Raw genomic sequence first — 24994 nt, 5'->3', positions numbered from 1 at the left:
GTCACCAAACACATTGAGGCACTTATCATAGCGGTGGACAAGATTTGAAATACCTTTGTCATAAAATTCTGCCGCCTGAGACTTCAGCCAGTGAGTCACGCCCGCCTGGAGTTCCACATCGTTATCAAAGTACTGCATTGCAAGCCAGTTCTTCATCTTGGGAAACAAGTGGAAGTCGCTCGGTCCAAGGTCGGGGCTGTAGGGCAGATGAGGGAAAATTTCCCGTTTGAATGAATTAAGGTGTTCTTTAGTGCAGTTTACCATGTGAGGTCGGGCATTGTCGTGCAAAAACAAAATTTTATACAACAGCTTTCCTCGGAATTTGTTTTGAACTGCTCTTCTAAGGCTGTGCAAAGTTTGACAGTACCGGGCAGAATTTATGGTTGCCCCACGTTTGAGAAAATCAATAAGAAGCACACCTTGCCTATCCCAAAACACTGTTGCCATCAACTTCCTTGTTGACAAGGTTTGAAAACATTGTCTTGGTTTTTGGGGGGACCTTGTGTGCCCCCACTACATGGACTGTAATTTTGTCTCGCAATTGACATGTTTCACCCAAGTCTCATCACTGGTTACGATTCGATCCAGTAATGAATCATCACGTTTGTGGTAGGCCTCCAGAAGTGTCAACATTGGCCCCATTCGCTGTTCTTTACAGTACTCTGTAAGCATTTTGGGCACCCATCATGCACAAAATTTAGTAGTAGCCTAGCTTTTGAGTGGAAGTTTCAATCAACAGAGTCCGTGAAATTTGTGCAAAAGAAAGCGAATGCTCCATTATTGTGAAGCGATGGTTTTTCACAAATAGTTTCATCAGCTTTAGCAACAAGATCATCAGTCACAATGCTCGGGTGTCCACCGAACATTGGTTCAGCTATTTTTAAACCGAATGCACCATTTCTAGACAGAACATTCACTCATTACGTTATTTCTGTACATTTCGCACCTTTCACGATAAATTTCTATAGGTTTTAAGTTACCAACAAAAATTGTATCACAGACCGAACCTCACAACTGGCAGGATTTTCGACTGCAGCATACATTTCAAAATCGAATATTGAAAAAACCAGATGTGCAGAGACCTCCCATTGTCACAGATGGATGCAAACTGAGCATGTACATATCAAAATATACAAGATTGGCGCATGCTTAGCAGCGTCAGACGGAAATGTTCCCTACTTTCTGAATAGCCGTCGTATGCCCACTCACTCTCTCTGCCCAAAACTGGAGTGACATCTGGTGCGCTACTGGTCTCAGTAATAAACTCCGCACAGTCAAGGAGACTGCTGTGCTTTGGTGCTCTTCCTTCCCCTCCTCTCGGAAGGAGTCCACTGCTGCACTCTAGTGCTCTTCCTTCCACTCCTCTCGGAAGGAGTTCACTGCTTTATGCCATCTACGAATTGGTCATACCAGCCTCACCCATTGTGTCCTCGTGTGTAACGAACCACCATCACAGTATGGTTGTGGAACCAGACTGACGATATCCCACGTGTTGGTAGTATGTCTCCTTCGTGCTAAGTCTAGTCTTCCTTAATTTTAATATTAGCATGGTTGAACTGGTCCTCAGTTTCCCCTGTGAGCATTGTTATTTCCAGATACAAGGTTTTGCTTTACTCCTGGAGTAGAGGCAAGATTGTTGTGGTTGGGGCCTGTCTTCACATTTTCTCAGTCTGGGACCCCATGACTGCTCTTTTTTTTTCCTGATTTTAGATTTGGTTTAACCTTTTATGTCTCTTTCTGTGTGTGTTTTAACTTGCTTGTTTGATAGTTTGACTCCCCTCACTGGATCCATCCACTTTTAGCTGACCTTTCTCCTGTGAGTACTTTGGAATTGCGGGAGTGTTGATTTCCCCCTTCGGTCCCATAAACCCTTTCAGTTAATTAGTCAAGCAATCAGTGTCAAAATTTGTCAGGGGAAAATGCTAAAATGTGTCTGGAAATCAGGTAAGAATTAGGGAATTTCACTTGAAGAAACTTGTGGCAACCCTTAAGGTCTTTATATGACCATTACTAAAATGTGAATGCATGATTTTTATTAATGTTGCAAATATTGATATTTTATTGCACACATGGGATAAATACACACATTGGTTTCTTATGAAGCTCAAAATTATATTGCATCTGATTGATTTCACAAACAGTGCACTCCAAGTTTAATTTTCAGTGTTTTGGTTTACAGTATTTTTGACAATCATCATGATTCTAAAAAAAAGATACTGTAATGTTTCTAAGCAATGAATTTGACAATTTGCTACAATGTACTATTTCCTTGCCAGTTCTCGTCTCATTGTTGACTGTTCTCTGTTTTATAACAGTTTGTAAATTCAGTGATTGTGCATGGATGCTTTTGGTATTTCATCACCTTTCCCACAATATTTTAGCATGGATGCAGAAAACATCATATTAAGTGTTGAAACATCATACATAAATGTTATTCTGTATTATCTGGTGACAGTGGAAGCTTCAATGAAAAGTATTGAGATATGTTATCGTATCGGAACCATATGGTGCTCGTTTGGACATTATGCACTTCTTTAATCATATTTCACATTTCACTACACGTTCAATTTATAGTGTTACTGGTGAACAGATGTGTGGTAGAAAATTCTCATTTTTGGAAAGATTTGGCTGATAGCTCCTGTTGATTCTCTTAAATTTGCAGTAACTTAGTAGCTGCCACCCAAAATCATCGTGCCTACCATTCAGACTCTCAGAGGCTCCAAAACCTGTGATGGACTAGCACACTCACCACTACATAGTCATTTGATTACTGATTTCCCTCATTATCTGTTCAGCCATTTTTCCAGTGACTTAGTATTCTTTGGACACATAACTACCTGATACACTAGTCTTATAGTATATTTTCCCTTGCTTGCCAAGTAGAACAATTGACTTTGAGATTTAGTGTTTTTGTCCTCTTTTTGTTTGTGTTTGTCTGCTGTCAGTTGGTAAAGAAGTAGTTTTGCTTGTATTCAGATGACATTAGTTGTTTACCGACATAAATTAACTGTGTGACATATGGCAAATATTCATTTAAAATGTTGTTTGCAGAAGATAAATGTGCTCTAAATATTGATAGAACTGTGTCAAATATAATCACGTATTTACTTTCTTGTTTTTCTTCTTGATTGCTTAGAAGATGGCTGTGTCCACGACAGACAACTCTGCAGTGACGGCAACATTGCCAGTTACAGTACAGGGAGTCATCAGTACAACATTTGGACCAGGAAATGGAACTTCAGGAGTTGCACAGCCAACTACAGCTTCAGTTTTGTCAGCTATAACAGGAGCAGCAGTTATGAGTGTCCAAAATGAGGCTGCACCTATCTTTCTGCAGACCAAAGCTGCAAAAGGAATTGCTGGGGCTTTTGTTTGGGCTGCACTTATCCTCACATGCCATCAGGTAAGTGCTCTCTCTCTCTCTCTCTCTCTCTCTCTCTCTCTCTCTCTCTCTCTATATATATATATATATATATATATATATATCACACACACAAAGCAAAAAGCCTTGTTTGCTTTTGATGAATTAGTTGATGGGTGAACGGCCAGACGTCTTTGTGCAGCAGACACAATATTTTGGTAAGTGATGACATTAACATCATCCAGTATTTGCCCCTTAGGGAGTTCACAACTCTTTCATGAGTACAGGTATGGCAAGCATGGGGACTTCACCCTCTCTCCCCCCCCCCCCCCCCCCCCCTTTCCTAGCTACTTAATCACATATCTTCTTTCCTGTGCTGTAATCTCTCATTTCTGACTGTCTTTCTCATTATGACAGCCTTTGATGTCAACCTGGCTATTCCCTATGTTCTGCTTTCCTTTCTAAGTGCATTAATTCATTTACTTAGCATCACCTTTTGGCTGGAATAACTTTTTGTCTATTCTGGGTTTGATCTTCATTTTCAAATTTTTTGTTCTGTAGGGTGGACCAACTGGGGAAGAAGACCTTAAATAGTGCCTGTTGTATGCAGCATTAGAGGTCATCTGTGCACAGTACTTGTGTAGACTCTTATATGAGCTTCAAATTTAATGCTGTAACCAATCCAATGTGGTGGGCTCATTATGTACACTTTTGGATGAGCCTCCAGACTACACAGGGATGGCATTGCTGATACCTGAGCTACTAGTTCCCCTTGCTAGGCAAGGGAGAGATGCCCATCTTCCTGGGGCATAAGGACTCCTGGCAGTGTCCATCGTACCAGATGGCCTTTTCTACATTTTGGTGTGCGTGTGGGAGGTGTAGGTGGCATTAGGGCAAACATTTCACTCACGAAGCATATCAAATTACACCAAAGCAATTGTCATTCTCACCAGGCCATATCATCAGACAGGTGTAGAACGTTCAACCCTTCTGTTTTTCCTTCCCTGGCTACACCATGGGAAGAGGGATGACCCAAACATCTGGGAGTCAAATAGTTTGTTCAGTACTTAATAAGTACTCAAACTGATAGGGATACTTTTATGTGACAAAACTAATATTTTTGTGGAACATATTGAAGATAAATTTGGAGAAGTTGAATAATTGGGAAAAATGCACAATGATAATTATTAGTTAAAGTGTCCTCTGTTGCACAAACTACAAATCTTGATGCATGTGATAGTAAATGTGGCATACCTTTGCCCCATACAAAAATTTGAATATGGTCCAAGGTAGTTCAACGTACACAGGTACCATTATCAGTCTTTGAAAGGAATGTCCTCCTTGAAAAAGTCAGACATTGAGACTAGTTGTGATGTGTAACTTTATATTCCACCACCCATAAGTTGCTTAAGCTTTGGTCATATATAACCTGCTGCAGGGCAGACACAAAATGCAACAATGGCTGATGATCATGCCCTGAAGACAATCCTTGTGAACAACCACCTTCATGTGTCAATTAAACAGAACACTCCTCGACATTCACCAGTTTGCCCAGTCTTCAAGAAAAAAAAAGAAAATACAGGAATATAAATCTTTTGATCACCTGACACAGACTGAGGCATGGAAAAAAAAAATACAAATGCCCACATCTTTTTGATATGATGATCAATCATACAAAATGTCACAGCCCTGACCCTGACTACCCAGTTTTTTTCAAACTAGTTTTGCCACCGTACTCCTTTGTTGTGGTTCCCATGGCTCTGTCTTCAGAAATAGTTTCCCACATGCAGCCCAAGTCTACTGGTGACAGTGCTCCCTCTCAGGATGCCTCTCCCCAGAAATCCACAGAGCAGAGCCCTGACACAGACCACTCTTCATCTGTTCCCACACTCATCTCGAATAGGCCCTAGCAAGAATCTCTGCCACCAGAGGCTGTGACGGAGAATTGGAACAAGACTACTCCTCCGATCCTGGAGGTGCCAGATCCCCCCTACACAGTTGGATTCAAAACCAATGCTCATTGATGTGGTTCCATCCCCATCGGTGACAAGCAGTGACCCTGGGTGTGACTAGTCCTCTTGGCCCCTTCATGCCTAACTGGATATCCACAATGTGACCATTCAGTGAAACTGTAGTGGCTATTATTGCCACCTACTGAAACTATGGCACCTTATTTCTTCCCATTCTGGAATTTGTGCTGCTGTACAAGAGGAACACTTCACTAACCGCCATTCCCCAATGCTTCATGGTTATCGTGCATCCTCTCAGAACCATGCTGGCCCCAAGAAGGCATCTGGAGGGGTCTATACATTGAGTCACACAGATGTGAGTGAGTGGGTTCCCCATCATACTATGTTGGAAGCAATAGTGGTGCAGGTGCAAACATCTTCAGCAATGACTATTTGCTACTTTTATTTGCCTCCAGGCAGGTTAATTACTTACATTGAGTTGTCCACCTTAATCCATAAACTTGCCCTCTCCTTTCCTCTTACTTGTGGACTTCAGTGCACACCACCCCTGTGGGGTATACAGTTTCATCTGGTAGGAGCCTTCTTCTTGAGCAGCTTTTTACCGGCCATGATCTGTCTCTCCTCAGTGATGGTACACCTACCCACTTCAGTACCACCTGTGGCATCTTTTTAGCTATCTGTCTAACACTCCCTTCCCCCAATCTCATGGATTTACTTCATTGGTCACTACATGATGATCTTTCAGACAGTGATCATTTTTCGGTGAGCCTGTGACTTTGTTTCCATTACCAGATGTATGAACTACCACATTGGGTGCTTCAGAGAGCCAGCTGGTAGTTGTATGCCTTTGATGTTACCTTCTTCTCCTCTCTGTCAAATTACTTTGACAAGTTGTGCAAGATTTCTCAGATGTGATCACCTGTGTCACTGGAACTTCTATTCCTCTTTCTATAGGTCCTCTCCATTCTCACTTGTGCCACAGTGGACCAAAGACACTTCAATAGCTACTCAGGATCGCCAAAGAGCCCTGCAGCATTTCAAGCGCAATCCTTCATACACCAACCTTATCACTTTCAAACAACTTCTTGCTAAGGTTCACTGTCTAATTAAACACAGTAAGAAGGAATGCTTGGAGAACTATGTCTCTTTCCTGGGAACAGATGCCTCTTCGTCCCAGTTCCAGGCCAAGCTCCATAATCTTCTGGGCTCCCAAATGTCCCCACATGTATCTGGTCTCTTTCTTCAGGTTACCTGACTTGTTGGGTATTGCTGGACACCTTGCAACCCTACTTTCTGATGGTCTCAGTGTCCTCTTATGTGGCTGCCTTCTGGATGTGGAAGTGACAGACTGAAGCTGTGCCACTCTCCTTCTCCCCTTGGCTTGCCAAAGTATGTAATGAACCATCCAGTAACTGGGAACACTTCAGGTTCATGCCTCATCTCTTGATACAGCCCCAGGCCCAGATTCCTTCGGCAGTTAGGCAATACAACATCTGTTGTTCAACAGCTCCATCTCTCCAGAGTCTTCAACCATATTTGGCTCAACGGTGTCTTCCCTTTGCAGTGGTGAAATATTACCATCATTCCAATCCTTAATCTGGGCAAAAACTCAATAATCATTGACAGTTACTGGCCGATTAGCCTCCTCAAGGTGCTGTGCAGACTGCTTGGAAGGATGGTTGCCCGCCAATTTTGGTGTGTCCTCGAATCTTGGGGCCTTTGGCCCCCCTTTTAGAGTGTTTTCTGGATGTTCGATCCAGAACCAATCATCTGGTTAGGTTGTAAATGACAGTCCGAAAGGCTTTTTCTAAATACCAACACCTCATTGCAGTGTTTGTTTGACCTACATAAGGCATAAGACACCACGTAACACTATTGCATTTACTTACCCTCCATGACTGGGGCTATCGAGACTCCCTACCAGTTTTTATTCATTGGTTTTTAACCTTCCGATCATTCTGTGTTAGTTACTACTTCAGTCAGCTCTCCATGAGTCCAAGAGAATGGTGTCCTGCAGCTGTAGCCTTGGCGGAGCATCAGCTCTAAGGTGCCATCCAACAGGCATCTGGTTGGACCCTTTCCCGTAGTTTTCTCTTATCCCCTGCAAAAATGGAAGCTATGCATTTTTGTCCTTTTACCACAGTCCAGCTTGATCCAGAACTCTACCTGTTTGCAAAGCATTTGTAAGTTGGTGCACAGTCGATTTTTGGGACTCCTCTTTGACAATAATCTAACTTGGATGTCCTATATTCATCAGCTAAAGACTAACTACATGAAAAAACTTAATGCTGTCTGTTACCTTGCCCCAACTCCTGGGGATGCGAATCGCACTGCTCCCCTTCGTATCTACCGGGCTGTGATCCAGTCCTGCTTGGACTATGGTTGCCAGATTTATGGCTCGGCCGTGTCTTCAGGTTTGAAAGTATACACACAGTCCATCATTGTGGAGTTTGACTGGTCGCCGGCACCTTCCAGACTAGTCCCAAAAAGTGTCTTGTTGCCAAAACAGGGCTTTTCTCTCTTCAGGTCCAACAATACCAATGCTTGCTCAGCTATGCAGTCACCAACTGACAATTTCCTTATCATCCAATATATCCTATTCTGTTTGCATACGTGGGGCATCAATCCCCCGACACTCGCCCTTGGATGGGATTACCAGTTGGAATGTGCCTTGCAGCCCTCTGCCAGGATCTGCGGGTATCCTCTGTAGCTTGTACTGCACGTATTTTCTCACACTCCCTCTCCCTCCTCCTTCCCCTTCCCCATATTTGGTTAATACTCAGGCAATGAATTAGGGCTGATCTGTTTCAGGGACCTAAAATCTGTCACCTTATAACCTTTCTGTGTCAGTTCCTTTCACTTCTTCAGGAGTATCAAGGTTCTACATCATCTGGTGGGCTATTGTCCCCTCTAATAAACTCTGCACTGTCAAGGAGATTACTGCTGCATAGCACTCTTTCTTCCATTCCTCCCAGAAAGGACCCAGTGTTGTATGTTGCCTCTGCATCAGTCATACCAGCCTGACCCATAGTTTTAATTGACAGAATGAGCGACACCCAATTTGTGCTTTTGGAACCTTACTGACAGTTGCTCATATCCTTGTGGAAGGCACCCTAGTTCTGCCTCTCCATGCTATGCAAGGTCTCCCAAATTCTTTGCCTCTCACGTTCTAAATCTGCATACATACCGCAAGCCACTCTGTGGTGCATGATGGAGGGTACCTCGTACCACTGTTCGTCATTTCCTTTCCTGTTCCACTTGCAACTAGAGAGAGGGGAAAAAACCACTGTCTCTTCTCCTCCGTATAAGCCCCAATTTCAATTATATTGTCTTTGTGGTCCTTACACGAAATGTTCATTGGTGGCAGCAGAATCGTTCTGCAGTCAGCTTCAAATGTTGGTTCTTTAAATTTTCTCAGTTTAGTGTCTCATGAAAATAACATTGCCTTCCCTCCAGGGATTCCATTTTGGTTCACAAAGCATCTCCACAATATTCGTTTGTTGATCGAACCTACCATTAACAAGTCTGACAACTTGCCTTTGAATTGCTTCAATATCTTCCTTTAATCAGACCTTGCAGTGATCTCAAATACTTAAAAAGTACTAAAGAATGGGCCACACTAGTGTTCGTTACGTGGTCTCATTTATAGATGAGCTACACTTTCCTAAAATTCTCCCAGGAAACTGTAGTTGACCAGTTGACTTCCCTACTCCCATCCTTACATGTGCACTCCGTTTTCATATTGATTTGCAGTGTTATGCCTAGGTATTTAATCAACATGACTGTTTCAAGCAGCAAACTATGTATACTATATTTGAACATTATGGGATTGTTTTTCCTAGTCATCTGCATTAACTGAAATTTTTCTACATTTAGAGCAAGCTGCCATTCATCACACCAACTAGTAATTTTGTCGAAGTCCTCCTACAGTTACTCAATGCTGACAACTTCCCATACACCACAGAATCATCAGCAAATAGCTGCAGATTGCTGCTCACTCTTCCACCAGGTCATTTATATTGGCAGCTGATGCATGGACAATTGAACTGGTGCTATGTCTTCTCCATGACAGTGGTTTTATTCTCAGATGTTTCATTTTAAACTAGCTTCAGGGTGAGGTTGGGCATCTCATGCCACATGGTGGATCATGGGAACCATCGACCCTCTGCCTCTGTCATCCCTCCTTTGGTCTGTTTTAGTTGCTTTTAGGCAGTTTTCCCCTTTTTCTGCCACACTCTGTTCTCTGTTTTAGCAGTAGCTCTATTGGTTTGTGGGTGCTATCATCCTTTTTAATGCTTTGCCTGTGATGGTTTGTGTGTGGAGCAGTTCTAGGAGGACCTGTCCTCTTCGCATGCAGAGCACACGGTGGCATCCTTGTGCAGCCTTAACTGTTTCTCTCGCCTTGTTTTATTATGATGGTCACATTGATACCTATTACATTTTTAGGCATTTCCCTTTTACTTTTATGGATCTCTTGACTAGAAGGTATTCTTTACTATGTAGCTGTCTTCACCCTTAATCAGGTTGGTGGGAGTTGGACTCTGGTTGGCTTTCTCTTACCATGACCGAGTTCTGAGATGTCACTTGTCTGCTCTTACCTATGTATCAGTCCAATCCATATAGATTTACTTCTCTGCCAATAACTTTTTTTGGCTATGGCATCAGTATTGCTTTCCGTGTTTTGTTTTTACCAATCCTACATACTTTCCTCATCAGAGTACATTCCTGGTAGACATCACTAGCTATGAATGACCGAACCAGTGACTGAGAGACTGATGACCCTGTTGTTTACTACTGGGGAGAAAATCAACTAGCCAACCATCAGCTGTTTGCTTTTTGCCTGAATTAAAAATTGCATTATTGTGTTCATGTGAATCTCTTATGTTCAGTTGTAATGTTAAAATTCCAATGCCCCTGGTGACAAAATGTGTTCCCAAGTCCTGTCATTTCACTGACAAAAAAAAAGCTAGCAACAATGGAGGCTTCATTATTGTCATCATCATAGATAAGAATGCATATCTTCAGAACTGCATTATTTTTGGGTAGAAAGCAAGAGTAAAATCAAATGCAAATGTCAGTAAGTTTTGCTTTGGAAAGGGCAACAGCCATTCACATTCTTGCCCTTTTCAAGCTTGTGCTCTGTCTCAGATAACCTTGTTGTTGACTGTACATTAAATTTAAATCTTTCTTCTCTTGAACTGATTCATTCATTCATTCATTCATTCATTCATACATCATTTTCCATGAGTCCCATCATAAAGGAGATCCTTCAAGTTGAGAAACAAGTCAATTTAAAGATTAACAAGCAGAAGCTATCAGTGCCCATTACTTCATCATTGTGTGTAATGACAAATGTTAGCAGAAATAAAACACTGAAACAAAATAAATGGCAGTGCAAATCACTGTTGTTTGGACTTACACTTTAGAAGTAAAATGATGACTATGAACCCTGAATTTATATTAGTCTTGTAATGTGGTAATATTTTGCACAACAGTGTTATAATCATAAGGAATTCCTTTCTGCAGTATCTACATAATACAGATATGTTTGGAGGGGATTGCAAACTGTTCCTTGAAATATTTCATGCAGCGCCCTACATTTTATGCTAGGTAATACACATGTGGCAAAGAAGTAACCTCATGTACAATTCCAGCACTTTGTAAGCACTATCTGCATTACCCAGTTATGGATACAACCTGTGAACTATGTCATTAACTCCAATTCTTAGCTCATTCACAAAACTTGTAATTCTGTAGTTGCTCATGCCATCAAAATGACAACAAAACAGAGCATGTAGGGTAATGTTCTCTCAAAGATTATTTTGCCACAATCTTTTAATGATGCAGAGCTCTATGTGAATCAATATTTACCTCTGTGTGAAACTTCAATGAGATATATTTGAAATGAGAAAAAAACCTAAATTTTCCGGTGTACAACAATCACTAAATTACCAGTGTCATCTTTACTTTTTAATTGGATATATTCCATTTGATGTTCTGCAGTGCCATGGAATACTAGTAACTCAGTGAAATTGTTGAAGAATATTTCATTATTTAAAAAAATGGTTTCAAATTTAAAAAAAAAGGAACACTTTTATCAGTACATTTGTTCCATGACTCCCTTATTTTACTCCCAAGAGTAAATATTGACTTCTTCCTTTTTTATATTGTAGTCATATTGAAACCTTTTTCTAATTGCATTGTAAGTATCATCATAAAGTTTATATATAGGATTTGTAATTGATAGTTTGTTTGGCCCTTGTAAAAGATTACTGTTTGCCAGTCCTGCAGAGAGAACAGACCCTGTGCATTACTAAATAGTGAATACTGCAGTCTATAGATGTATCAGCCATTTACTTCATGGTTCACAGTAGCTGTTCTATTTTAATTACTCATAAATGAGGAAATGTTTTAAGTCATAAGGTTACGCTGCAACATAATGTGGCATAGTTCATTTAAGTTTAGGAACAGTTGAACTACTACTTAATAAATTAGCTTTCTTATATTTAACGGTACAAAATTTCATTCCAGAGTAGCCATTTCCTTGTGTTTTTAACTTTTTTTTTTTCTTATGTTCATCATACTTATCACTTCTAGGATTTCACACTAGGCCTACCCTCTTGATTCTGCTCACTCTCATGCAAATGTCCATCTTCGTGATGGGGAGGTCCTGACTGTACACAAGTTGGTGCCCCATTACCGCGACAGTGCAACTCTGACGGTCATGACTGTATATCACAAAAGAGTTAGTAACCAAAACTCAAAGCAGATGGAATCCGTAAAAGAATGACATGTAACAAGAAAAATAATGCAAATATTAATGAATAAATCATCACATGCAACTATAATAGCTGCAATGTGCACACTGTTTTTATTCTGTGTTATATATGAGTTATTTGACTGTGGATTGATGTTGAAATTTTTTGGGTTTCAGATATATCAACACCTTCGGTGGTATACCAATCCTGCTGAACAGAGGTGGATTGTAAGAATCCTGTTCATTGTTCCAATATATGGTTTTTACTCATGGGTCAGCCTTCTCTTTTTCAACAGTGACAGTTACTACATATATTTCTTCACTGTTAGAGACTGTTACGAAGGTTTGTAATATTTCCTGCTATGTAATTATAGACAGAAAATATTGTGTATTGTATGGTTTTTACCCCCCCCCCCCTCCCTCCCCCACCCTTTTCTCTTCTCGGTTTCTGTTCTTTACTTGTCTGTATTTTTGAAACAACTAGATACTAGATGAGCTATTTGGATTACTAATAAGCAGTCTTGTAACTTAGAGATTGTGTGTGACCTTACAATTCAGTAGCAGAAGACTCAGTTCAGAAAGGGTCGAGGGACATGAAAGGGAAGCAGTGGTTGGGAAGGGAGTGAGACAGGGTTGAAGCCTCTCCCCAATGTTATTCAATCGGTATATTGAGCAAGCAGTAAAGGAAACAAAAGAAAAATTCGGAGTAGGTATTAAAAACCATGGGGAAGAAATAAAAATTTTGAGGTTCGCCGATGACATTGTAATTCTGTCAGAGACAGCAAAGGACTTGGAAGCGCAGTTGAACGGAATGGACAGTGTCATGAAAGGAGGATATAAGATGAACATCAACAAAAGCAAAACGAGGATAATGGAATGTAGCCGAATTAAGTCGGGTGATGCTGAGGGAATTAGATTAGGAAATGAGACACTTAAAGTAGTAAAGGAGTTTTGCTATTTGGGGAGCAAAATAACTGATGGTGGTCGAAGTAGAGAGGATACAAAATGTAGACTGGCAATGGCAAGGAGAGCGTTTCTGAGGAAGAGAAATTTGTTAACATCGAGTATAGATACAAGTCAGGAAGTCATTTCTGAAAGAATTTGTATGGAGTGTGGCCATGTATGGAAGTGAAACATGGATGATAAATAGTTTAGACAAGAAGAGAATAGAAGCTTTCGAAATGTGGTGCTACAGAAGAATGCTGAAGAAGGAGAAAATGTGAAATGTACATAAGTTTTAATGAAAGATGATGAAATGTTGAAATAAAGAGATGAAAATTGTATTCATAAATATATAAAATATTTTCAAGTATTAGAAAGTTAGACGTATATGCTCTAGTGAAAGTACATCCGGTAATAAAAGTTATAAGGACTATGTTGAGGTAGTCTGTGAAAGTACTTCAGTGAAAGCTGTCATGTTGATAGGTAACAACATTTTAATGGGGAAGGAAAAAAAGAGCATATAAGGTTAAGAATTTCATCATTAATTTTTCTTTTCATTGTTAGAAGTGTGTGTGTGTGTGTGTGTGTGTGTGTGTGTGTGTGTGTGTGTGTGTGTGTGTGGTAACCCATAGAAATGATTATTTGTAAACTAACAATAATATTATGAAAAGGATAGATTGCTACATGCGTGCGAAAGTATTTTGTTGACACCGATCTACATAGGGAGAAACGATCGCCATGATAAAATAAGAGAAATCAGAGCTTGTACGGAAAGATATAGTTGTTTGTTCTTTCCGCGTGCTATACAAGATTTGAATAATAGAGAACTGTGAAGGTGGTTCGATGAATCCTTTGCCAGGCACTTAAATGTGATTTGCAGAGTATCCATGTAGATGTGGATGTAGTTGTAGATGAAGACGGCGTTGAGTTCCAGACAGGTGCAACGGAATGATTGTTATATTTTGAGCTCTCAGACTAAGCCTCCTTCAGGAAGGAAATACATACACATTCACACAAGCAAGCAAACCTCATGCACGCTTGACTGCTATCTCCAGATACTCTGATCAGAATGCAGGTGTGTCAAATGGAAGCACCAGTCTGGAGTGTGGGTGGGGGTGGGGGTGGGGGTTGGAGTGGGGGTGGGGGTGGGGGTGGGGGTGGGAGGATTGCATGGTACAGGTGGGAGAGAGAAGAGAGTGCTGTATAGTGGAGCATGTGTGGACTAGATAGTGGTGCCCCTCTCCCCCACACAGTCTCGCTTTGCTGTGCATGGCAGCCTTGCCTAGCCATCTAGTCCCTGCATACTCTGCCAGGCAGCGCTCACTTCTCTTCCCCTACCTGTGACCAGCCATCCCTCCCACTTCTCCGCCCTAGTTGTATTCAAGCCAGAGAATAGTGGTCATGTGGGCATGAGGTGCACGTGTTTGTGTCAGTGTGTGCACGTTTTCTTTTCTTAAGAAAGCTTTGGTCAAAAACTCAATGGGTAACAGTGCTTTCATTGTGCCTGTCTGTAACTCTGTGTGTCATCTTTACAGTGAGTAGCAATCTATCCTTTTCATAATATTGTGGATACTCCATTCTGGACTTTCCATTGTTTGATATTTGGAAACTAATGTACACAGTTAATAGTTTTTGTTGTATACAAATTAAGGGTTAATGATTATACTTGATTTGTTGCTTACTGAAACATAAGTGTTATAGTTTGTGTGAAGAACTTGAAAAATTAACCCAGCAGCACTTTTGGCAGTACAAATGAGCTGCATAACTATGAAGCAGTATTTATAAGACTTATTTTTTATTCCAGCATTTGTAATTTACAATTTCTTGAGTCTCTGCTATGAGTATCTTGGAGGAGAAGGCAACATCATGAGTGAAATAAGAGGAAAGCCAATAAGGTAGGGAACGGCTGCATAATTCATTGTGAAAAAATAAAATAAAAAGCTGAAGTCTAACTCAATGATGTGTACAGTGTTGATACACTTATTAAAACCCAAACATGGAAACTAAGACATTCAATATGTCCAGATACTTTGATTGCATTTACAATAGCTGCTGTTTATTTTTGTCCTGTGACAGTCAATTCCATTTTATTGTTCTATATTTCAGTTCAGCAAAATTAATCAAAATGTGACTGGTTCTTGTCACCAGTCATAACCACAGTCGGATTAAATTTGTTGTTTAATGAAATAAATAATTTATTCGGTTGACTCATTCATTCTTAAGATTTGGAAAGGGTTGTTGTATCATTTGTGCACTCACATTTTCTGGCCATTCTTTACTTTTGTACTGCCACTAAGTTTGACGAGAATTACTATTCCTAACTCTTATGTCAAGTAAACCATTTCACTTTAGGTTAAATGCCTGTGAGAAGGCTAAGACAGTTGGTATTTAACTTGAGAATGGTTGAAATGTAAGACATGAATGCAGTGTAATAGTTTACATAGCAGTGCATTCCATGCGTTGCATAAATAGCACGTGCTGTAAAGTGAGTTCCTGTTCCTGAAGTTCTGAGATATTGTTCATGTGAGAAAGAAACCAAATTGATACTGTGTCATGAAGCAGGTGCAGAGGTAATGGCTGTTTGATGGAGTGTGTGCTCTGTTTTAGAGTTGTACGTGTCACTTGTACTGGTTAGCGTATTGGTTTCGCGTTTTTCTGTAGATTGGGTGTTTGACATAGGACATCTCATACAGATAGAGTCAGGAAAAATTCACATGAATGCCAACATGAAATCATTGATTTTTAGTGATGCAACACAAAGTTGATGGTTTTTTGTAAAATGCCCTGAAATTTGGCATTTTTCCCTTTTCCATGTAAAAGTGTCATAAATCTAAAGGCAGAAATTTACTGATATTGGTAACACATAATTATTGAATGTTGAAATTATATTTTGACCTTTTCTCAACACAGTGATTTGTGTATAATTTTAAAATGGCTGTTCGTTTCCCATGTATAGAATTATGGTTCTGCGTAGATGCGAAGTTGAGCAAAAATACCCAACTTCCAACCAGCTGCATTTTGGTAAGTTTAGCAGTGTGACATTTCCAGACACTTTGTATTGTTGATATTGTTGACCAGGGAAATGCCTAGTGATCTTCTCAGTATCCACATTTCTGTGACATATAGTGAGCAGTCAGCATCTCTAGGTATTGACCAATTCTTGGTACCATATATGCAACTGGCCTCACCATTCTGTGGTATACCTAAACATCTTCTTACCACAAAGAACGCCAGTGATGTGTCTCAATCACATCCAGGTTGCTTTGATTCTTGCTCGCATATCTTCATTAATACACTCCTGGAAATTGAAATAAGAACACCGTGAATTCATTGTCCCAGGAAGGGGAAACTTTATTGACACATTCCTGGGGTCAGATACATCACATGATCACACTGACAGAACCACAGGCACATAGACACAGGCAACAGAGCATGCACAATGTCGGCACCAGTACAGTGTATATCCACCTTTCGCAGCAATGCAGGCTGCTATTCTCCCATGGAGACGATCGTAGAGATGCTGGATGTAGTCCTGTGGAACGGCTTGCCATGCCATTTCCACCTGGCGCCTCAGTTGGACCAGCGTTCGTGCTGGACGTGCAGACCGCGTGAGATGATGCTTCATCCAGTCCCAAACATACTCAATGGGGGACAGATCCGGAGATCTTGCTGGCCAGGGTAGTTGACTTACACCTTCTAGAGCACGTTGGGTGGCACGGGATACATGCGGACGTGCATTGTCCTGTTGGAACAGCAAGTTCCCTTGCCGGTCTAGGAATGGTAGAACGATGGGTTCGATGACGGTTTGGATGTACCGTGCACTATTCAGTGTCCCCTCGACGATCACCAGTGGTGTACGGCCAGTGTAGGAGATCGCTCCCCACACCATGATGCCGGGTGTTGGCCCTGTGTGCCTCGGTCGTATGCAGTCCTGATTGTGGCGCTCACCTGCACGGCGCCAAACACGCATACGACCATCATTGGCACCAAGGCAGAAGCGACTCTCATCGCTGAAGACGACACGTCTCCATTCGTCCCTCCATTCACGCCTGTCGCGACACCACTGGAGGCGGGCTGCACGATGTTGGGGCGTGAGCGGAAGACGGCCTAACGGTGTGCGGGACCGTAGCCCAGCTTTCTTGGAGACGGTTGCGAATGGTCCTCGCCGGTACCCCAGGAGCAACAGTGTCCCTAATTTGCTGGGAAGTGGCGGTGCAGTCCCCTACGGCACTGTGTAGGATGCTACGGTCTTGGCATGCATCCGTGCGTCGCTGCGGTCCGGTCCCAGGTCGACGGGCACGTGCACCTTCCGCCGACCACTGGCGACAACATCGATGTACTGTGGAGACCTCACGCCCCACGTGTTGAGCAATTCGGCGGTACGTCCACCCGGCCTCCCGCATGCCCACTATACGCCTTCGCTCAAAGTCCGTCAACTGCACATACGGTTCACGTCCACGCTGTCGCGGCATGCTACCAGTGTTAAAGACTGCGATGGAGCTCCGTATGCCACGGCAAACTGGCTGACACTGACGGCGACGGTGCTCAAATGCTGCGCAGCTAGCGCCATTCGACGGCCAACACCGCGGTTCCTGGTGTGTCCGCTGTGCCGTGCGTGTGATCATTGCTTGTACATCCCTCCCGAAGTGTCCGGAGCAAGTATGGTGGGTCTGACACACCGGTGTCAATGTGTTCTTTTTTCCATTTCCAGGAGTGTATAACATTCACTTTGTAGTTGAGAAGTAAGGTATCTGAATGTACCCACATTGATGAGAGGAGCTCATTAATTTGTATAGTTCTATGAGATGGAATCTTTTTGAGGTACTCAGTCTTGTGGATGTTTGAATGGAGACCAAATCTTTGCAAACAGTCATAAAATGTTTGGAACTGAGTTTGAAGATCGTTCCTGGTATCCACCCCAAGCATTATGTCATCAGCTTACAGTATTGTCCATGGTGCACACTTCTGTTATGGATCCATTACAGTGACAAAGAGCAGCAGAAACAGAGCTGAGCCGCTATGTACACCAACTGTCTAGGGAAGCTGTCAGTCAGTACTGCAGAGCATCGCAGCTGGCTGCTGGTGTTCTTGTGCGGCATTTTTACCCAGTTCACGTGTTTCCTGGATCTTGGTGACTGCAAAGACTTAGCAAATCATCTAATGTGGTACTCAAACAACTGCCTTCTCCAGATCAGTAAAGTTAAGACGTAGCAACCTCCTTTTCTTGCAGAATTTCTCCATCGGCTAGCACAGCAAAAATTGTATCTGGTATGCCACATCCCTTCACAGACCCACATTTATTTATTGAGTGCTGGACTATGTCCCATAGCCTGATGTCAAGGGTACATTCTAATATCTTACATTACTATAAACAGCTAGATTACTATTAAAGCACATGCATCTAACTCCCAGTAAATGTAATTGGAAATTGGACTTGTGTATAATGGCTATTTTTTAATTGATTGGGAATGGATTTTCATATTGTTACATCTCGCACAGAATGACCTCATCCAATCCAGCTAGCATGGATTATGAAAACATCACTCAAGTGAAACTTAACTTGCACTTTTCACGCATGACTTACTAAAAGTTTTCGATCAAGGCAGTGAAGTAGGTGCAGTATTTCTGGATTTCTGGAAAGCATTTGAGTCAGTACCATGTCTATGATTGTTATTGAAAGAATGATAGTAGGGGGTATCAAGTGAAATTTGTGAGTGGAATGAGACTTTTTGGTAGTTGGAACATAGCATGTTACCTTGGATGGAGAGTCATTGACAGGTGGTGTGGTAATCTTGGGTGTGCCCCAGGGAAGTGTGTTGGGACTCTTGCTGTTAATGTTGTATATTAATGACTTTGTAGACAATATTAATAGTAACCTCAGACTTTTCACAGATGATGCAGTTATATATAAAGAAGAACTGCCTGAAAGAAGCTGCTTAAATATTCACTCAGATCTTGATAAGATTTCAAAGAGGTGCAAAGAATGGAAATTTGCTTTACATGTTGAGAAACTGTAAAATCATGTACTTCTCAAAACAGAAAAAGTATCTTATGACTGTAATATTAGTGAGTCATAGTTGGAACCAGTCAACTCAAACAAATGCTTAGTTTTGCCTCTTTGTATGGAAATGAAATGGAATGCTCACATAGACTCAGTCATTAGTAAAATAGGTGGTAAACTCCTAGAATATTGCTCAAGTTTGTGGGACCCATACCAGATCTGATTTAGAAGGGATATTGAACATATACAGAGAAGGGCAGCATAAATGGTTACAGGTTTGTTTGACCCATGAGAGTATGTCATAGAGGTGCTGAAGAACTTGAACTGGAAGACTTTTGAAGGTAGATGCAACCTATTCCAAGAAAGCCTCCTTATGAAGTTTCAAGAACCCACTTTAAATCCTGATAAATCTTACTTATAAAGTTTCAAGAACCTGCTTTAAATTATGACTCAAGGGATCTACTAAAAGTCCCCACATACTGTTCCTGTTGGGATCATGAGGACAAGGTTGGACAAATTACAGCTTGCACAGAGGCATTTAAACAGTCATACAGTCATTCATCCCCCACTCTGTATGTGAATGGAATGGCGGGGAAAACCCAAGAACTGGTACAATGGGACATACCCTTTACCATGCACTTCAATGTCGTATGTGATATATATATATATATATATATATATATATATATATATCAGAGGGAAACATTCCATGTGGGAAAAATATATCTAAAAACAAAGATGATGTGACTTACCAAACGAAAGTGCTGGCACGTCGATAGACACACAAAATTCAAGCTTTCGCAACCAACGGTTGCTTCGTCAGGAAAGAGGGAAGGAGAGGGAAAGACGAAAAGATGTGGGTTTTAAAGGAGAGGGTAAGGAGTCATTCCAATCCCGGGAGCGGAAAGACTTACCTTAGGGGGAAAAAAGGACAGGTATACACTCGCGTGCACACACACACATATCCATCCGCACATACAGCTGTGTATGCGCGGATGGATGTGTGTGTGTGTGTGTGTGTGTGTGTGCGCGCGCGAGTGTATACCTGTCCTTTTTTTCCCCTAAGGTAAGTCTTTCTGCTCCTGGGATTGGAATGACTCCTTACCCTCTCCCTTAAAACCCACATCCTTTCGTCTTTCCCTCTCCTTCCCTCTTTCCTGACGAAGCAACCGTTGGTTGTGAAAGCTTGAATTTTGTGTGTATGTTTGTGTTTGTTTGTGTCTATTGACGTGCCAGCGCTTTGGTTTGGCAAGTCACATCATCTTTGTTTTATATATATAACAAACAAAAGCGCTGGCAGGTCGATAGACACACAAACAAACACACAAAATTCAAGCTTTCGCAACAAACTCGCGCACACACACGCATATCCATCCGCATATACACAGACACAAGCAGACATTGTCTGCTTGTGTCTGTGTATATGCGGATGGATGTGCGTGTGTGTGCAAGTGTATACCTGTCCTTTTTTCCCCCTAAGGTAAGTCTTTCCGCTCTCGGGATTGGAATGACTCCTTACCCTCTCCCTTAAAACCCAAATCCTTTCGTCTTTCCCTCTCCTTCCCTCTTTCCTGATGAGGCAACCGTTGGTTGCGAAAGCTTGAATTTTGTGTGTATGTTTGTGTTCGTTTGTGTGTCTGTCGACCTGCCAGCACCTTCATTTGGTAAGTCACATCATCTTTGTTTTTAGGTATATATATATATATAATAGAAGGAAACAATCCATGAAGGAACTCTTTGTCTTTAAATATGTCTGCTTGTGTCTGTATATGTGTGGATGGATTTACCCTCTCCCTTAAAACCCACATCCTTTCGTCTTTCCCTCTCCTTCCCTCTTTCCTGATGAGGCAACAGTTTGTTGCGAAAGCTTGAATTTTGTGTGTATGTTTGTGTTCGTTTGTGTGTCTGTCGACCTGCCAGCACTTTCATTTGGTAAGTCACATCATCTTTGTTTTTATATATATATATATATATATATATATATATATATATATATATATATATATATATATATATATATGGAGTATGTTAACAAACTTTGCCCGTGAATACTAAGCTTGTTTCCGTTCTTCAAAGAGGGAGTAAAGTGTAATGACATTTCTTCTTGTGTTTCATGATGAGAAGATGCACTTCACCTTCTATTTAAACTAATTTCAGTCATTTCATCTTCTGTTTTGAATTTTTATCACTCCTTGTCTTACTTGAGGAATTGTACTATAGAGAGCAGTTTTGCTATAAGGCATTCTTTAATTATTTTGCAGATCTAGTTTAGAACCTTGGTGTGGTCCCACATTTTTGTTTTGTATCCTGCAGTGTTTCTTGTTCCAAAGTATATGAATGTTGAGTTTGTGGGACAAAGAGAGGTTTTTTATGAATGCTCCACAAGAGATATAGGCGTCCTTTATACATTAGATGCCACATCAGAATGATCGCAGCAAACACAGTCAGTAGATTCCTTACACTTTTTGATAGTCACATTCATAAATCAAAAATTTCGCATTGGCTGCTCTCACAGCACTCCACTTTTGATTAAAAGAAAAATGAAGTTCAGTCCACTTTGAATTCACACATCAAGCTATTAGTGGGTAATAGTATAGGATTCTTGGACTGTGGTCATACTTGATAATTCTGATGGATTGTAGTTATGCATAGCTCCACAATTGAAACTGTACAGTTATGAAAATAAATGAAAGATTTTTCACTTCATGCAATGTTGGTCTGTTTGGTAAAATGTTATCATTCAAACAATTTGTGATTGCTGTGGACCCTGTTGCAACGAAAAGAATTGAAGCATATATCTTTTTCAATTTCATTGGCAAGTATTGCCTCAGAAAAAAACAGTTGTTACTGTGTTTCAAGGGAAGGAGGATGATTAACTCTTAACATACCTTCTTTTATGTGGTCATTAAAACTGGACCACAAACTCAAATTGGCGAAGGAAAGAGGAAAAAAAAATGGGAACCCACACAAAATCTAAATGTGTATGGCAGGAGGGCAGTTTAACATGGATCCTCCTGAATGTAAGTCTAGCATCTCAGTCAGTGTCGTCTTCTTCAGATGGTAAACTTCAGTACAAACTCATATTCCATTAATGTAATTGTCAGTCCTGATATGACAAGTGTGTGGAAGAAAGCAATATGCTTGTTGACTGCTTGAAATGCGCAATCTGATGATTAAGAATGAACCATATGGTGATACGAAACACACAACTGACTGAAAATAATATGATGGACACAAATTACGAAAAGGGAAGTTGCTACTCATTATATAGCAGAGATGCTGAGTTGCAGATAGACACAACAGAAAGACTGTCACAAAAAAGCTTTCAGCCAGCAAGGTCTTCATCAAAGTAGATCTCACACACACACACACACACACACACACACACACACACACACACACACACAAAACTGCAGTCTCTGGCAACTACTGAAGCCACAGTTGCCAGAGACTGCAGTCATGCGTGTGCGAGGTGTTTTATTTTTTCTTTTGTGTGTGTGTGTGTGTGTGTGTGTGTGTGTGTGTGTTTGTTTTTTATGAAGACCTTGCTCGCCGAAAGCTTATTTATGACAGTCTTTCTGTCGTGCCTGTCTGCAACTCAGCATCTCTGTTATATGATGAGTAGCAACTTCCCTTTTCATAATATTGTTACATTCCATCCTGGATTTTCCATAGTTGGATATAATGGACACAAGAAGATACAAAGCCCTGCTTCTTTCATGTATGGCATTAGTGTGCTTAAATCTATTCAGCATGTGTGTATAACAAGCTTGAAAGTACTGCTGATTGTGACTCCCGTAACCACATGTAAAGGAGGAAATGAATCTAGTTTTTTTAAGAAAATCAAGGTATTAATAGAAAAAGAGCTATAGTATTTGAAATATTACGCAGTATATTTCAGTCTGTGCTCATTGCAAAACGTAACATTAAATTTGGAAACCTTTTGTATTATAGCAGGAGAAGAGCCCTGGAATTGGCTGTAGACTTTCCATTCTTTTTATATTGGCTAGAGGCAATGTATGTTTCTCAGTAGTTTAGATCTTTGTTGAATTGAATGAGAGGAGTTGTTAATTTGTATTCCTGAGTTAATTAATTGTCTTTTCTATATCTTCCCTTTCTGTTTGATTTGTTCGTCAGCTATTCTAGAGGCATATTTCCCTTTTTCTGTGTTTCATTGTGAGAGTTTATGCTTTAATATTTTTGCAAACTGTCATAAACAAATAAGGCAAACTGCATTAATTTTGTTCATTAGTTACATGCAACTCTTACTAGTAACCACAATAATGATGCAACTGCAAAGTACCAAACAATATTAATAGTCATTACAGTGCTGCATATGTGCTATAGATTAGTGTTTTATTTAACTGCTTAGAGATATTGTTATACACTGAGGTGACAAAAGTCATAGGATAGGACAGTGTTTTGGCAGAGCTGTTATATATCTCATGTGATTCACGTGAAAAGGTTTCTTACGTGATTATGGCAACTCAGCGGGAATTAATAGACTTTGAACGTGGAATCGTAGTTGAAGCCATCCAGATGCATGAGACATTCCATTTCAGAAATAGTTAGGCAAATCACTATTCTGAGAGCCACAGTGTCAAGAGTGTGCTGAGAATACCAAATTTTGGGCATTACCTCTCATTACGGACAACGCAGTGGCCGGCTGCCTTCACTGAACAACCAAGAGATGGCCTTCACTTAACAACCAAGAGAAACAGCGTTTGCATAGAGTTGTCAATGCTAACAGACAAACAACACTGCTTGCAATAACTGCAGAAATCAATGTGGGACATGTGACAAACATTACGTTAGGACAGAGCAGCAAATTTGGCATTAATAAGCTATGGCAACAGACAACCGATGCAAATGCCTATTATAACAGCAGAATGTCACCTGCAGTGCCTCTCCTTGGCTTGTGATCATATCAGTTGGACTCTAAGACAACTGGAAAACTGTGGCATGGTCAGATGAGTTCCAATATCATAGCTGGTGGTAGAGTTCGAGTGTGGCACAGACCACACGAATCCATGGGCCGAAGTATTCAACAGGGCATTGTGCAAGATGGTGGTGATTCCGTAATGGTGTGGGCGGTATTTACATTGAATGAACTGGATCCTCTGGTCCAACTGAACAATCATTGACTGGAAATGGTTATGTTTGGCTACTTGGAAACCATTTGCAGTCATTGATGTACTTCATGTTTCCGAACGACGATGAAATTTCTATATATGACAAAGTGCCATGTCAGAGAATTCTGAACAATTTGTGCAAATGATTTGACCACCCAGATTGCTGGCATGAATCCCATTGAACATTTATATGACATAATCAAGAGGTCGATTTATGCACAAAATCCTGCGCTGGCAACACTTTAACAATTATGGGTGGCAGTAGAGGTAGCATGGCTCAGTGTTTCTGCAGGGAGCTTCCAAGGATTTGGTGAGTCCATGCCATATCAAGCTGCTGCGCTATGTTGGGCAAAAGGAGCTACGACACGGTATTAGCAGGTATCCCATGACTTTTGTCACCTCAGTGTATATGATCTCATTACTCGAGAACAAAACCTTAAGTGAACCTTGGATTTGAATTGGGGGAGATTTAGTAAAGAAAACAGACAGTAAAATTTGTTACCAATTTCATATATTAAAGATTTGCAGTGTAAACGCAGATTGTAAGTACAATTTAAAACATCTATTTGGTCCCACCTTCCACACCTCCATGAATAGCCGCCCCTCCCGTCGTCTCAGTGTTGTATATAAACTTCGTATAACTTTGAAAGTAAATTTGAATCTTTGACACATCAAATTGAGAAAATCCACAACTGAATCATTATAACATCTTTAAGCGCAGTCTATTAACACTCTTATTTTCCCTATGATCACTGGTGTGCTGTTGTATTGAAAATCATCAGATCTGCTGTGACTTCTGAAATTTTCCCGGCGTATTTCTTCTTCTGATGA

At 40.9% G+C, this 24994-nt stretch overlaps 1 protein-coding gene across 1 annotated transcript in view; it reads left to right on the top strand.

Moving 5' to 3' along the window:
- LOC126175847 (transmembrane protein 184B) overlaps window positions 1-24994 on the top strand; it is an 89548-nt gene that overhangs the window by 28042 nt on the left and 36512 nt on the right. Inside the window, exons 3-5 of the mRNA XM_049922854.1 lie at window positions 3137-3403; window positions 12266-12431; window positions 14835-14925. Coding sequence (XP_049778811.1) covers window positions 3140-3403; window positions 12266-12431; window positions 14835-14925 — 521 coding nt within the window. The 5' untranslated portion in view covers window positions 3137-3139. The remainder of the gene's footprint in view (window positions 1-3136; window positions 3404-12265; window positions 12432-14834; window positions 14926-24994) is intronic.

Source organism: Schistocerca cancellata, chromosome 3, assembly GCF_023864275.1.
Source record: "Schistocerca cancellata isolate TAMUIC-IGC-003103 chromosome 3, iqSchCanc2.1, whole genome shotgun sequence".
NCBI lineage: Eukaryota > Metazoa > Arthropoda > Insecta > Orthoptera > Acrididae > Schistocerca > Schistocerca cancellata.
The sequence above is the reverse complement of the archived record's forward strand: the minus strand, read 5'-3'. Positions and strand labels throughout refer to the sequence as shown.